This window comes from Xyrauchen texanus, chromosome 19, assembly GCF_025860055.1.
Source record: "Xyrauchen texanus isolate HMW12.3.18 chromosome 19, RBS_HiC_50CHRs, whole genome shotgun sequence".
Classification (NCBI taxonomy): Eukaryota; Metazoa; Chordata; class Actinopteri; order Cypriniformes; family Catostomidae; genus Xyrauchen; species Xyrauchen texanus.
The window spans coordinates 26,494,524-26,511,687 of NC_068294.1; the positions used below are offsets into that span (position 1 = coordinate 26,494,524).

The 17,164-nt window shown below is 38.1% G+C and overlaps 1 protein-coding gene across 1 annotated transcript in view; it reads right to left on the bottom strand.

Moving 5' to 3' along the window:
* The window catches only part of zdhhc9 (zinc finger DHHC-type palmitoyltransferase 9), a 40,636-nt gene extending 23,997 nt beyond the window's left edge, over positions 1-16,639 (bottom strand). The window contains exon 1 of the mRNA XM_052149806.1: positions 15,858-16,639. Within this exon, the coding sequence (XP_052005766.1) occupies positions 15,858-16,024 (167 nt within the window). The 5' untranslated portion in view covers positions 16,025-16,639. The remainder of the gene's footprint in view (positions 1-15,857) is intronic.
* Positions 16,640-17,164: the final 525 nt, after the last annotated feature.

A 17,164-nucleotide genomic window follows, 5' to 3' on the forward strand; every position in this document is an offset into this window, starting at 1 on the left:
CATTTTTGTCGACAATTTTTTATTGTTGACGTTGTCAATTAATCGTTTCAGTCCTACTTCCGTTAACAGGAAAATGTAGTAAGAAACAATGTTCCATTTGAGATAACTTTACACTTTGAAAATTCATACACTAGATGGGCATAAATTTACAGTCTGTCATTTTGGAAACCGCTCTTCTTATACGGTGGCTGGGGCACCACAAGGTAGTTGCTAGAGTGTACAAGGTGATTGCTTACAGGCCCAAGACAAAAGAGAGCCCATCCCCAAGTCTCTGTAATATTCTGTCTTGGGTGACTCCTTCATTTCAAGTCTATGGGATTTTGCACATTTCATAGTCTGGAAGGCAAAATCATGAGTCCCGCCATTAAGAAAAGTTATATCACATCTGTTTGTTGAGAAGTAAAACAGAGATAGGGTTCTTTCAAGCCTCAAGCATTCCTGACGATATACAGTGCAATCAGAAAGTATTCGGACTCCATTTGTTTTTCACATTTTGTTATGTTGCAGCCTTATTCTAAACTGCTTTACATAATTTTTTACATCAATCTACACTCCATTAGTGGTCGACCGATATATCGCCGAGGCCGATATATCGGCCGATATTGGGAATTTTTTAGATATCGGCATCGGCCGATAAATATTTCCATTTGGCCGATATATTTCAAAACAGTCTGTGACAGTGCATTAGCGCTTTTTTCCACTGGCGCGAGCAGAGCGAGCATGAATGAACTGAATATGCTCGCTCTGCTCCGCCCAGCACCGTAAGACAAGCCACTCAGAAGTGAAGCAGACATCTGACAGACACAGTAAATGACCAATCAGCATTCGCTTTCTAACTTGACGCTACATTGTGTTACACACAAAAACACTCCGGTGCATTGTTGCCAACTTAGCGACTTTGTTGCTATTTTTAGCGACTTTTCAGACCCCTTTAGCGACATTTTTTTCAAAAAAGCGACTAGCGACAAATCTAGCGACTTTTTGGACAAACCCTAGCAACTTTCCAAATTCCAAATATCGCCAGTACTGCAAGCGTGAGGTCTTACTTCCCGCTAGCGTCTGCTCTGTTCAGTGAGCGGCTGAGAGGAGCAGCACATTCCTTTGACTGCACGCCAGCGGACATAGACATGAATGAGCTGCGCATGTGCACGCTGTGTTAGCAGGAACCAATCAGTGATCACATAGCAGCTGCCTTCTCCTTTGTTTTATTTCAAAACATTTAATTTGACCGTTTTTTCTTGGCATGCGCTTATATTCACTACTAATCAGTTCATTCCGGTTCGGTTTCTGAACACTCCGACTTCAGATCGTATATTTACAGACTCTATACATTTTACTTATCCAAACACAACAATAAACCTTCTTCAAACTCATAAACATGTAACGTTAGCTAAGTTCCGTTCCGTTGTCTAACAGAAAATATGTAATTCAGAACCGTTTTACTGGACATTCGGCTATATACTTATATAAAAACAGTATGAGCACGGTTTAGGGGAGATAACCGTTATTATAAACTGAAGTAGGCTACAGTACCGACAGTACCGACACTAAGTGCTATGGGTTTGTGAGTCTGACTTGAAGAACGAACGACTCGAAACCGAAGAGACGAACTAATCATTTCTCTTTCCGGTACTGACAGCATAGTCTCTATGGGACTGACAGGAAGAACGAAAGACTCGGACCCGGCCGAACCCGAAGACTCGCGAAAGATGAACTAATCATTTATGACTTCATGTACCTTATGCGATGTTGCGCGCATGCGCGGTCAACACAAAATGAACGAATCACTCTCTGAGACAACTCGGTAGTCCCGAGTCAAATTAAAGATTCGTTCAAAATGAACGAATCGTTCATGAACGACACATCACTACTAGCTACTTTCCATTGAAAATAGTTGGCAACACTGCTCCGGTGTGCAGCGAAGTCTATTCAAACAGTACTGTGATATGTCAGATCCGCAGCCCAGCGGTAGCTCCAGTGGGGGTCACAGATGTGACAAATAAATTTAAACAAAACAGAAAACATTTAACCTCACAAACAGTCAAAAATCCCGTGACTGGCTGTTCCTCAGATGCGCGCGCGCTGTTCTCGATTACGTTTAAACTAGACGCTGTTTTCCCACGGACTGAAAAGCTGGGTCGCGTGCCCTACGGATCAGTGATCGCGTGAGGTGGATGAGAAGAGAACACTGTCTGGTAAGTAATAATACGTTTGAGAAAAAAAATATTCCTTAATCGGAATTAAGTTATTCACTATCTCTGTCTGCTGTATTTAATTATCCATGATTGGCGTAATATTGTGTGTAGTATACCTTTTCATATGTTCCGGTCGGATTTGATGATAATCGAGCATGCAAATACATGTGACGGCTTACAAAGTTTCAAAGAAACAAACAAGCAAAACTAAACAGACATAAATCATTATTATTTAAAGGGTTAGTTCGGTATTTTACACTTAAAGCCCTGTTTTAAGATCGTTTCTGATGAAATAGAACGGTTAAGATTGGAATTTGGACAAATGCTGCTGTTCCGAGAATTTTCGGTTTCTGTGTTTACAAAGACGTGAAACTCACCGAGTGGCTGGGGTGTTCACTGATATGCTCATACAAAAATCGCTGCAAAAGATGCTTTCCAACAGGTTTTATCGTAGTTTTTGTCCGACTCCATTGACTTGACTTGGTACAAAAACTACGTTAAAACCTGTTGGAAAGCATCTTTTGCAGCGATTTTTGTATGAGCATATCAGTGAACACCCCAGACCACTCGGTGAGTTTCACGTCTTTGTAAACTAAAGTTTAATGCGTTTTATGAATGATTGTTCCAGTGCACATAGACAACCATTGTGTAGGTGGGGGGGTGCTAACACAGAAACTGAAACTAAAGATTCTAGGAACAGCAGCATTTAAATACACTTAAAGTAAAGAACCTGTTTAAACTTAATAGTGTAAATAAATGTATATTTATGAGATGGAATTGGAATTGCACATACTATTTTGTCATTAATTTATGAATATTGTTTAGATTGGTTAATTAATGATAAATGTTATTTGTAACCTGCAGTAAGCAGCAGTAATTATTTATGTGACATTTAATAATTTAATCTAAAATGTTTTTGTGTGTGTGTGTGTGTGTGTGTGTGTGTGTGTGTGTGTGTGTGTGTGTGTGTGTGTGTTTCATTCTGCTAGATGGCTGGACAGAAAACAAATCCCCTGTGGGAATACTTTACAGAGACAACACCAGGGAATGCAAAGTGCAATATTTGCAGTGACGTGGTGAAAATGGGAGCTGCAACAGGGAAGAAAAAAAATACCACAAACATGTGGAGTCACCTAAAGTCTCGCCATGCATCTGTGCATGAAGAAGCACAGAAGAAAAGAGATGCTGCTTCAAGCTCTGCCTCAGTGAGCAAAGTCCAGACAACACTCACACACATTTTTGACACGCAAAGAAAATGGCAAAACTCTGATCCTAGGTCAAAAGCTATTGACACATTAATAACAGAGATGATTGCCACTGACAATCAGCCTTTTACAGTAGTTTCAGATGTTGGCTTTAAACGGTTGTTGGGTGTGGCTGAGCCAAGGTACACCCTAAAAAGTGAAAAATACTACCGCACGGACATGCTTGACAGTGTGCACAAAAAAGCAACAGATAAGATCAAAACTTTGATTGCACCTGAGAATGCTGGATCCCATTTAGCTTTCACCACAGACTGTTGGTCTGGAGAAGCTGAATCGCTGATGAGCCTCACCTGCCATTTTATTGACAAGAACTGGGAAAGGAGACAAGTTATCTTGAATGTAAGGGCCATGTTTGGCTCTCATACTGGAGATTATATCAGTCAGATGTTCCTTGACCTGCTTGACCAGTGGAATGTTTCAAAGGATAGAGTTGTGCTTGTGCTCAGAGATGGTGGTGCAAATGTTGTAAAAGGCATGCGACTTGCAGAAATGCCAGACTTTAGCTGCTGTGCTCATACGCTGCAGCTTGTCGTGAATGATGGCATCAGTAGCCAGAGAGTAGCTGGGGATATAATTGCAAGGTTGAGGACATGTGCAACCCACTTTAATCACTCTGTGTTAGCAAAACAACGTCTGAGGGCCATACAAGAAGAGCTTGGCATTCCAAAGAATGGCATCATTCAAGCTGTGCCTACCCGCTGGAACTCCACTCTGCACATGTTGCAAAGGATGTTGGAGCAGAAGCCTGCTTTGAGTGTTTATGGAGGGGAACATGGGAAAATTTCAAGCCCAACTGCAGATCAATGGGACATCATTTCAAATCTGGTAGACACACTGAGCTCCATTGAGGAAGTCACTCTTGAAATGAGCAAAGCAGAAGCATCTTCCTCTTGCATTATTCCCAGTATTGCTGTGCTGAAGATGCTTCTTCAAGCAGAAGGTCCCACAACACGAGGAATCCAAACACTGAGGCAGACAATGGTGCAGAGCTTGGAAAGAAGGTTTTCCAAAATAGAAGACAACAAATGTTTGGTGTTAGCAACACTGCTGGATCCGCGTTATAAAGGCCATATGTTTACAGCTGCAGAAACACTGGATAAAGCCAAAAAGTGGATAGGGGAGGAACATGCTACTGCCTCAGCACAGCCAGAAGTCACTGCCACACAGGAAGAAGGCCAAGGACCAACAAGTCCTCCTAAACAACCAAGGAGAGAGGCAGAAGAACCCACTGGTATTGTTGATCAAATTTATGCCAACATCCTTGGAGCTCAAACACCTCTGGAAATGAGAGTGAACATCACAGAGGAACTGAATCTTTACCTCAGGGAGCCACTTATTGACCGAAAGAGTGGTCAATCACTGGAATGGTGGAAACAGAATGAGTCACGACTGAGACTCCTTGCACCATTGGCAAGGAAATATCTCTGTCCTCCGCCATCAACTGTTCCAAGTGAGAGAGTATTTAGTGAGGTTGGGGAAATTTATCAGAAGAAGAGGAACAGGCTCACTGGAATAAATGCAGAGAAACTTTGTTTCCTGCATTACAACTTGCCACTGTTAAACTGGAACTACTAACTAAAGGGACTGGTGGTGATGCTGTGAGCACTTTAGTCTTAACATTTTCTGTTTGTAAAAATAGTTGAGTGTGTGTAAACCAAATAAGTGCACTTTGTAAAAAACACAAGGCTGCTTTCAATTGCACAAAAAAACTTTATTTATTGAAGTGTTACAGTACCTCATTGCATTTGTTTACATTTTGTTTACGTTTTATTAATAAACATTTTATTTCTGTAAATGTTTAAGCAGACAAGAAGCTGCACTAAAACTTTATTTATTGAAGTGTTACCTTACCTCATTTGTTTACATTTTAATTAATTAGTAAATAATATTTGTGCAATATAGTTTTTGCAATTAAAAATATGTACAATAAATGTTCATTTAGTTTCATCAATATTCTTTGTCTCTCATTTACTGTATTCACATGTATTGTATCGGCCTCATATCGGCCAGATTGATTTCTCAATATCGGCATCGGCCATTAAAAATCCCATATCGGTCGACCACTACACTCCATACCCCATAATGACAAAGCAAAAAACTGATTTTTGATAACTTTGCAAATTTGCAGTGTGGCCAGATGGAAACCTCTCCTCAGTGAAAGACACACACAAAAAAAAAAAGCACCTAAAGGTCTCTCAGACAGTGAGAAACAAGATTCTCTGGTCTGATGAAATGAAGATTGAACTGTTTGGCCTCAATTCCAAGTATCATGTTTGGAGGATACCAGGCACTGGTCATCACCTGCACAATACCAAAATACAGCAAAATAAAGACATATCCTTAATTAAAACCTGGTCCAGAGTGCTCAGGACCTCAGACTGGGCTGAAGGTTCACCTTCCAACACTTGAATACCTATGTCAATGTGATACTTCAGTTTTTTCTTTTTAATAAATCTGAAAGTTATCAAAAATCTGTTTGTTGCTTTGTCATTATGGGGTATTGAGTGTAGACTGATGTGAAAAAAAATTATAATTTAAAGCATTTTAGCATACGGCTGCAACATAACAAAATGTGAGAAAAAAAAAATGGGGTCTGAATACTTTCTGAATGCACTGTAGGTTTTTATACTCGCACGTCAAATTAATCCTTCAACAAAGCATACCAGAAAACTGGTTTTACCACTCCATTCTATTCAGTGGGCTTGTCTCCTTACACTGGTGGGTGGGGCCTGTTACCATACTATGATCCCACAACATAGTATAGTGAGGCAGCAAGAAACACTTCTGAAGAAAACATAAATGGTGCATGTCTGTGAAAACTCACTACCACTTTGCCAGGGCATTGCTATGTGGTTGCTAAGGCCTTAAGTGTTTTTAGCATATTGCCATGCGGTTGTTAGGCTGTTCCAAGTACTTGTTAGGTGGTTGCACACTGGCCCAATTCTCAATGATATTCTAGTCTCTAGATATGTCTTGGGTCCCTCCAAATGTAGATCTAAGGTATTTTTCCCCCCATTTCATGTTCCACCAGGCACAACTTGGAAAACTAATCGCACACCTCTCCTCAACAAGCCAAATAATAATTCAAGTACACAGCACATATAATACAGGACGAGTTGCACACCAAAGTTTAATACAAAGCTGTAAAGTTAAATGTTCAAATCCCTAAACCTAAGATTTAGCAATAGATATAGTCAAGCTTGTCATTAGCTAATCACTAATTAGCAATCAGACAATTCTGTACTGGGTCCAAAGTTCAACTGTACACATCACACTGGTGCATCATATTCTGATTTCAGCATACCTTAGCCTTCAATGCATTGGAATTCTACCTGTGGGATGGGTCAAAGTAGTGTGATCAGTTTTAAACTCTGGGATCAGAAAAAATAAAAAAGGAGAAAAAAACTCCAGAGCAGAGCTGGTCGATAAAACTTTCCACTGCTAAGATCCTTGAATAGAATGCTGCAGGAAAATCCATTTATTATTCTGAAAGCAGTTTAAGAGCAGAGCAAAACATGAACAATTTGTGTGTGTGTGTGTGTGTGTGTGTGTGTGTGTCACATCTCTGCTGATGACTTTAAGTCTCCTGGATGTGCTCCAAAGTTAGTTCCTATCACAGCTCTGAGCTTCCTGACATTAACCAACTGGCAGTGCTGGATATGACCTCTGTCCCCAAAAATCAATTCTAGAGAAAAGAAGTTCTAATATTAAAGCAGAAGAATGTAATTTCTGTGCTAGAAGTCTCAACCAATGGAATTGAAAAAACATTTACTGTTTTCAAATAGGTTTCCTAAACTCTCCCACCATTTGCTATTGGTCGGCCAAAAACAGATCATTCTGCTCCAAACCCAAAGCATTGTTTTAGCCGATGTTAGCCTAATTTTCCTAGTTCCTGAACTATTTCTGGTCCACTTAGATTTTCCACCACATGAACTAGTTTGACATGGAACTAAAACCTAAACCAAATAAGGTGCCCTTTTAGTACCTGCTCCAGAGGTAATACTTTCCTTGCAAAGTGGAAGAATTTGGGAAGAGTCATTTTTCAAGACATCTAATCAGACAGCTGATACTTGCCAGTACCAATGAGTAATATTCTCTAAAACTTCTGTTGAGTTGTTGCTATTTTAGGTTTTTCAAATTGAAATAGATAAATGGACAGACACTGCGCTGAATATTTATGAAAAAGAAAAAATTGCAGCATGAGTCTGAAGCACTGACGGCCAGAACCGAAAAAGTATATAATCATCTCGTAAAGTTAGGCTTTGATGATCACGACATTATACTATTTAAATTGAAAATAAAGAAACTTTGAGTACAAGAGAATAAAGGATCATAACATAATTTATGTTTATTGTGTATTATATAGTTTGTACAATGTGTTTATCATGTATATACAGTGAAAGTCAGAAGTTTACATACACCTTGGCCAAATACATTTAAACTCAGTTTTTCACAATTCCTGACATTTAATCATAGAAAACATTCCCTGTCTTAGGTCAGTTAGGATCACTAGTTTACTTTAAGAATGTGAAATGTCAGAATAATAGTAGAGAGAAGGATTTAGTTCAGCTTTTATTTCTATTATCACGTTCCCAGTGGTTCCAAAATTTACATACACATTGTTAGTATTTGGTAGCATTGGCTTTTAATTGTTTGTACTTGGGTCAAATGTTTTGGATAGCCTTCCACAAGCTTTACACAATATGTTGCTGGAATTTGGGCCCATTGCTCTACATAGAACTGGTGTAACGGAGTCAGGTTTACAGGCCTCCTTGCTCACACACACTTTTCAGTTCTGCCGACAAAATTTCAATCGGATTGAGGTCAGGGCTTTGAGATGGCCACTCAAATACCTTGACTTTGTTATCCTTAAGCCATTTTGCCACAACTTTGGAGGCATGCTTGGGGTAACTGTCCAGTTCGAAGACACATTTGCAACCAAGCTTTAACTGCTATCTGTGAATATTGCTACTCCACATACAATTGTACTGAATAAAATATAATGCGGTATTTCGCTGTTATTATGAAACTTGAGTCTGGAGTAGTAGGAATCAGTGTAAGTGTAACACCATGTGAACTTTAACCTAGCTGATGTCTCGAGATGTTGCTTTAATGTATCCACGTAATTTTCCTTCCTCATGATACAATCTATTTTATGAAGTGCACCAGTTCTTCCTGCAGAAATCTACAACATCGATGCCCCCTCTCCCCCCACAGTGGTATTCGGATGAACTTGGTGGTGAAGCAGCTCATATTATGAGCCTGGGACAGGGGCTGTTCAAACAGACGGAGCACAACAGACTGGAACCAAACGCGAGAATCTGAAGACACATATTTCAAAGTTGAACATCTTTCCTGACAAAGCATTTAAACAACTCATTGCTTAATCTGAGAAATGCTTATAAGAGAGCAAGACGCAATGGCCAAAGACCTCCAGCAACTGTAACGGGCGGTTCACACCGAACGCTTTTGCAACCATCCATTTGTTTTCCATGTTAAAGCATGCAAGATGAACGTCTTTGTTTCGCTTTGTTTTTGTTTATTCAGTGTCTCGTGCAGAAGCGCTGTTTTTTTAGATAATATGTCTAATTAAAAAGCACTTTAAAAGCATATTGAGACACCTGCTTTCTGTTAAACTGTATTTGTTGCACTGTGTCTAGCCTTTTTTAGCACAAGAATGTGATTGATCTGAAGTCATCATATTACAGTGAGGATAAAGTAGTGAGGGCAAACGAATGCATAAATGTGGCCAGTTGGATATAAACTAATGCAAATAGATGGTAATAGATTATAACAATCATGACGTTCAAACATTTGGGTAGGACTTGCATGTATTTGTGTCACATTGTTCTAACCACTTGAGGTTCGCTTTAACGTTAGCATCCTCAGCCTTGTCGGCAAACATATTGATGCTACTATTCCATTATCTAGTCAACAAATTATATACTTTATAATGATATGACAGTGTACTGTATACATACCTTTCGTTGTTGATGTTTTAAATACGCATCTGAAGTGTTCCGCTACATGCAGAGTGTAGTCTCACATGTCAAAACAAACACCACAAGGCATCAGTGAAGTGTTAGTTTTTATTTCGCATCTAGATACCACTCTCATACTGTATAAAGACAGCAGACCCTTCCCAGCCGCTCAAACACCTGACACAATGGGGAAAAACTATAGGTGTGGATTTTTGCCAATAACCAGAAATCTGTTATCTGGCAAAACTGATTTATCGGTTGACCTCTAGTACACTATTCTGAAATACAACCAAATACGAACGCACTTGACGCATGCCCACAACAACTTTTTTGTGATACCCTTTTAGTACAGTCAATAGCAGCCATATGCATCAGCGACACACACAGTGGAGGACCATGTGTGTGAGTCTATAAGATCTAGGTGGTGCGCAGTCAAGCCGCACGGCTAAGCTGATGACGCTGTTTGCATTACACATACAGTGCGTGGAGCGATCTGCAATGTGGACACCCAAAGTATATTTTGGACCAAAGGCTCTAACCCACCACCACTCCCCATAACACATTTTAATTAACACTATGTATTGTGCCTAAAAATGCATAGTCAGCACATGTATTGCTTAATAAAAACTAAATAGAAAAAAAGGTGTCTGCGGATAATATATTTTGTAAAGACAACTTTTCATAATCTGCTTTATAAGGATAATTAAATAAACGCTTGTAGTTCAAATCATGCATAAAGCCACTCCTGTTACTGTGTTCTAGCCTCCCCACCCTTCTGTTTGCCTTCTCAGTTTTTCCTTGGTGTATTATCTTCTTACACAGTTCCACAGAGAACAAGGAGTGTTTTCCACAGTTAAGACAACAGTAAGTACAACTGCAGAGTTTTATGGCTTTGTCTGAAAAGGCCTTACTCTGTGTTTGTAAAATCAATAGATCTGGTCTCTAGGTGGAGATCACTGAAAGACTGGGGGAAGGGATGCCTGACAAAGCTGATAGAGCTTTAAGCAAAGATCCGCTACTGCACCGGAAAGAAAAATAAGAGGAGAATAAAAAGGAGGATAATGGCTGAAAAGGAATATAGATCAATAGTGACTATTCATGTACAACTGGGTCCAGTCTCAAACAAATATGACAACATTATATACTTGAAGCATGTTAATGGATCATGAACTGTCATGCAGAGTACGGTTTATGTGCAATGACCTCTCTCATTCATTTGTATACTACTATTAATTGAAATGTTAAATTGAATCCTTTGTTCAGACATGCATCAAAATCTGATTTTTTTTTAATAATTGACGAGTTTGACACCAAATAAATTACGGCCTTTGTGAACCAGATCAGATGAAAATCAATAGCTTCGATTAAGTGTTTTTTGTCATTTGCACAATGTGTTTTTAATATCATATACAAAGCACGGTAGTGTCTACGTCTGTGTATGAATTCACATATACAAGTGGCATGTGGAATGTTATGAATGAGCAAAGGCAACATTTCCAGTTTTCCATCCTCTCTCTTACCACAATGAAAACTTCTCACATATGTCTTTTGAAATCTTACTCAAGTAATTTCTATGGCAACCTGACAACAATGACAGAACAAATGAATCAGATTTCATCGCTTGAAAATTCAAACAGCCAGTCCTAAAAATTGTAAATACAAAAACAGTGTGAACAAAGCCATAGTGTCCTTCATTGATATACAATGGTAACTACTTAGTGCATGATAATGTTACTGGACTAACCAATGCTTAATTTTACTCCACAGAAAAAGTGCACAAATGCTATGAATACAGAGTAAACTGTTTTCAAAGTACTGCAAATGTTTTCTCTTGAAAGTTTTAGTTATGAAACACACCCATTCCAGAATGTCTGCGTATGTAAGATTAAAGCAAAAAAAAAAAGGTCAAACTGATAAGGAATGAATAGTTAGTACATGCCAATGCTGGGAAAAACATTAAAAATGCAAATAATTGGTTTATTCATTTACGTTTTGCAATGCAAAACTTATTAAAAAAAACATTTGTATGCAATAATAGTGTTAACAATTACACAGTAAGGAGAGATTTGCAAGAGAACAAATAAACTTTACTCCAGATCTGACGTCAGTGGCTCTTCTCTGTGTTGTGGGACTTTTAGAGAGTATGTCACTCCATACATTTCTACTGATTGGACAGCTATCCAATCATGAAAATGACCAAGTGTAAATGCCCACCAAGACGAATTTGAGACCGATATAAATACGAACACTCAAGCCACCTCCGGAAGTGGTTTGACACGCATTCCAGATGAAACTCAGTCAAGTGTAAATGCATCTTGTTTTTCAAGAGACATATGTAAACTTTAATCCGCCCAAACAGCACTAGATCAGCATGGGGAAAATGCAAACTAGAACAGTTGCTACAGAGTATTTGCATTGGGATTGCTTTGCACAGTAAATATTAACAAAGAAAGAAACAGATGTATGTTGTAGGACATACATAACAATTTTCTTAAATTATTTGATGCTGATCACTGACGAAAATAAAAGGAAACACTGAAAATGAGTGCAGCTGGATGCGCATCGTGGCATATCTTACCTACGACAAGCCTGAGGGGAAAAATAGCAGCTAGCTAACTATCCGACTAATATGATATCAGTGTACCAAACAAGACAGCACTAACCATGCAATACATCGATTGACTAAACACAACAGCAGCTCCGACATCAACACAATTGCTGTTTATTTTTGTACAATTTAGTTAAAAAAAAAAAATAATGATCCATAGTACAGGGAAGAAAGTATTTCTTCTTCTGGTGATGTTAATTTGCGGTTGCAATCCAGCTTATGGTGCATTACTGCCAACTACTGAGCTGGAGTGTGCAGCGTCACAAGAAATTCTTTCAGTAAAGTCAAATGTTAGCTGAAGGTGATGAAATTGGCAAAGTTTCATCAAAAAGAGGTCACACACCTTATGTATCATTTCTAAACGGAGTCTACCTTAAAGTTAGCTTACCCTCTGGGGTTTAAATGTAAACTTCCAAGTAAAATTTACATTCATTCTTGATGTCTAAGAAACATGATACGCATTGAACGTGATGAATACTGATATTGAACGATATGAAAAAATATTGTGTTAATATTTTTGGACATATTGCGAAGCCCTACTTGGCATTAAATAATAAAGCACATCTTTTAAATTCGCTGCCCAGCGTTAGCATAATCACAGAAGTCGACTCCATTTTATTAGCGTATAGTGTGGGAATTTAAGAATGGATTTATATATGTTTTGTGGAGACAAAATCTTTAGCCAAGTGTAATTGGAATCTGCTTATAGGTAAATAGTAAATTTAAATACCCCCTTAGGTGTGCTTAAAGTACATTACATATACACTACAGACAGTTGTCACTCAGATAAAGCTGTCGTAATGTACCACGACATTGCCAAGGATTAAAAAATGTATGCACTGACCCTGTTAGTTCTAAATAAAGAGTTTGCCCATTTAAGTGAGTGATTCACAGAGCAAATGAATTATGCAGTAACAAAAAAACAAAAAACAAAACAAACAGCAGAATCATAATTCCTTATGAAAGAGACAATTTTGCCACAACTCCAGTTTTACACTTGCATAACAGGGGGACACAAAAAAAAAACAAATGGATGTACAGTCCTCTCCATTTTATTAGGAGGGACAGCACGTCCTGAGGTTCTTCCATTCAGTCGATTCTAATCAATTAGTTCTGCTGTGCTTTCTGTCTGTGTCAACTAGTCATGGATCACTAGACTTTAGTGAAGATGCGGACATCGAAGATGTTCTGATGTCTGAGACCATTTAACATGTTTACATACAAGCCAAGATTTTTGCAAACCACACTGAAACAAATTGAGTGTCACCTACAGGCGAACAGAAACTATAAGCAAGTGAGACATGTCTGTTTTATGCACCATTTGACAATGCAAGCAGCACAAATCAGGCAATGAAGATATGAACACTTTCATTTCTAACTCGCATCATCTCAGCTGTGCAGACTTTAACGCAGCGTTGGAACAAAAACAGCCAAGATGTCTGAACGGTGCATGTCGAGTCATTTACATAAGGGAAACATTGAGCTGCCGACCAGTTGACTACTTTTACTAGTAAAAATTAGTAGTTATGCAAGACCTAGTTCCTCAAATTATTATATATTGATGCACATCCCAAAGTGGTATCACAGCCAAAAACAGACAAACAAAGACACATAAGGAAAGGAATGGGTGGGGTGATGTGGAAGGAGGGAGAAGGAAGGAGGAATAGATTATCCCAAGTAAACAATCACTGAGCAAAAGACTTAGATCTTTAAAGAGAACTATACAAAGTCCAGCCCTACTAATCAGCCTTGTACTTGGAACTCTATGTAGGGATGAATTGGCCGGACACCTGCCCCAGGGACAGAAAGGACTATGAAGACAAAGTAGTGTGAGCATACAACAAAACTCAAACAATAATTCCTGTAAATTACTGAATAAGGAGCTGAGTGCTAGCAATGAAACATTTTTTTAAATATCCATTCTTACATTTCACAATATGATTTGGTTTCACTTCCATCAAGACCACTGATCAGCAGAAAGATGTCTAATCATTCTTAGAACAGTTACAAGTTTCTTCCAAAGACCATTCATATCTCTTAAGCAATCTCTGCATTACTTAAAAAAAGGTTCAGTCAGTGCACATAAATGTATATATTAAATGTTCACAAATGTAAATGAAATAATGAGATCCCATAAGATACGATCCCACATCCCCACAATTTTATACAGCTGATAAAACTGTACTATTTAACAAAAATGCATTTCTGCAACCAATTACATTTTTCCAAAAACATGTGGTTTCAGATAAAGGTATTCATGGATCCCCAATGTCAGATTCAGTCCAAATGAAAGATTATACATTCAAGAGCTGGTAAACGAAAATGCTTCAAAAGCAAAGGAAAACTGAAATAGGAGGAGCACTTTTCAATGGGGAAAAAAAAAAAAGTCTACTTCCTCTTTTAGCTCGTCATGGTCCTGTAATATACAGTTTGCAATCATGCTTTTGCACTCTTTATATTAATATGTCTGCCCCATGAGGACTAATTATGGGTATCAGCATTATGAACATTGTCCACACATGGGAGCTCACATCCAAGTGCAGCAGCACACCTTATGATGTGTTTTATCAACATGGACGCTAAGCCACTTCCAAACATGTTTTACTCTGAATTTCATTTATTTGTGTGAAAACGTGCTTTATTGAAAAAAAAGCACAAAGGTCTTATTTGTTTCCAATCCATCTATATCATCAGGCTAGAAAGATCTCATGTAATTTTAAAGACTGTGTAATAGCAGATCTACATTCTACAATGTAAAACTTATATTGAGGGTTATGTTACAGTTTGAGATCCAGAGGTCAGGTTTAAAATATCAAATTAATATTCCGGTTTAAATACAAGTTATGCTCAATCGATAGCATGTGACATAATGTTGATTACCACAATAATAAATGACTTGTCTCATATATATATATATATATATATATATATATATATATATATATATATATATATATATATATATATATATATATATATATAAACACAGTGAGCTATTTAAAATGCAAATGAATGGGGCCAGTCTGTAAACGTTCAAATACTCGGCATTTCAAAAGTATAGGCCCAAGACGTAAACAATATGCATGTTAACATGATTTTAGTGCAATATAATCACTCACTAACCTTTTCTGTCTTAAGTTGTATGCAATTTAATTTTCTTTTTTTTCTTTTTTTTTTTTTTTAAGAAAACAGGGACAAACCGAAATTCATTTTCATAGTAATCAACATTGAGCCACAAATGCTGTGAATCTGGAATATTCCTTTTTAATTCTATTCATAAATCCATATAATTCGATGTCAAACACATGGGGTAGGCCTACAAACAGTTAACCCAGTTATTTCTGAGGCAAAAATGTGCTAACCATTGAAATACTGGCTTCTCTGGAGATTGACTGGAAGTTGCCTGTTCAAATAAAGCCATTGCATAAAGAAATGTGACTGTGGCCCCAAAATGCAGCTGTCATATCTGAGGAATGGCCTATAACTCCCAAACAATAGGAGCTCTCGGCTCTACATTTGATACACATGTGCAAACATTATTATATTAATATTATGTTTTCAGGCAGGTGGCACAACTATCGTCATATTTGTCGGTTCACTAAAGGAATGTATCAACTAAAAGAATGTATATTTTTTTTTTAATGGCCTTAAACAAATGCCACCCACACTTCGCGCCGCACGCAACCAACTAAAACGCACTTATTATAATGAACTACTCGCAGTGTGGACATCCTCGGTTGTTATTCTATGAGAGGGATGTGTCGAGTAGATGAAGTATAATAACCACCAGTGATTTAAACCAACTTACTCAAAGGCGAAGAACAGAGAGCAGGTTCCAATGATGAGAAATATCGTCAGGTAAAACACTCCTTTCTGCCGTGCCATCATAACCCGTCCATCGCAGCAGAATGTGTTTTTCCCAGGCAGTTTCTCCCATTTTCGAGTAACCTTCCGTGTTATCATCACCGCCGACATGGTAGCAAATAAACTTATCTTTTGCCGATGAAACCTGAAATAAATGAATCGCAACTGCGTCCACTAAATGATTAACGGAGGAGAAATACGAACGATTATCAGCATTTTTTTAAATGCTAAATGTTCAAAGAGCTTCAGTACAATTCTTCCTTCACGTGCGAGATTTGTTTGTAGGTATCCTTCCGTGTTTATCCGTGTGTTTCCTCATGGATCTTCAGTGTTTCGGTCTTTAATTCATCCGTCAGTCACTCCATCTGCTCTCCTGGTTTCAACCCCCATGGTTAAAGTCCATTCAAATACAAAAACGAAGATTTCCCATGATGGCTATAAAAAGCATACACTTTAACGCAATTACAAAGTGATTCCGCTCAGATTCAAAATGAGATTAAATAAACCTGTACATGTTGAAAGCACATCTGGAGATTGGACCTTGACCGACTGACATTTATCTCATTGGCTAGGCTGGTTAAAAGGCGTCTATCCCGAGAGAATTTTCCGTTCCCTTTCCTCAATAACTCAATTAAATAAATCCTATGGCGATTATACAGATATTATATGTGTAAGAATACAATCTTTCCTCAAATTTCTCCGTTGTAAAATGCGGGCAGGGCTTGATTCTCTTCGGGAGCAGGAAACACGCCTAGATTGAAATGTCTTATTTTAAAGGGCCAGTGCCTCACTGTACAGGGAACAAAGGAATTCTCCCAATATCCATTCCAGACCATTAGAAAATTACTTTTGAGTAGCCTGCATTAATTGAACGTGATATTTTAGAACGTTTCACACCTAAAGAAATCCCAAACAAAGGGCACGTTTTATGTAAAAATAAAAACAAATGTTCGCCTAATGTTCACGTATTATTCCCATTTGGTTATTTTTGGGAAGCAATTCCTAACGTTCTAGGAACGTTCTATTCATGTTCTATTTTTCATAATCATTATTATAACCAAACAAATGTTCCACATTGCAGGGAGGTTTTTGTGTGACAACCTTAATAGACCGTCTGCAAAATGTATTCTAATGGTAATTTATTATTACATTTATTATTGACGTACAGCAGGGTCGCACAGAGGATATCGGAATTTAGAGCTATAGGAAAATGTTATGGGTAAGTTCTCCAAACCTACAGGGAATGTTGTG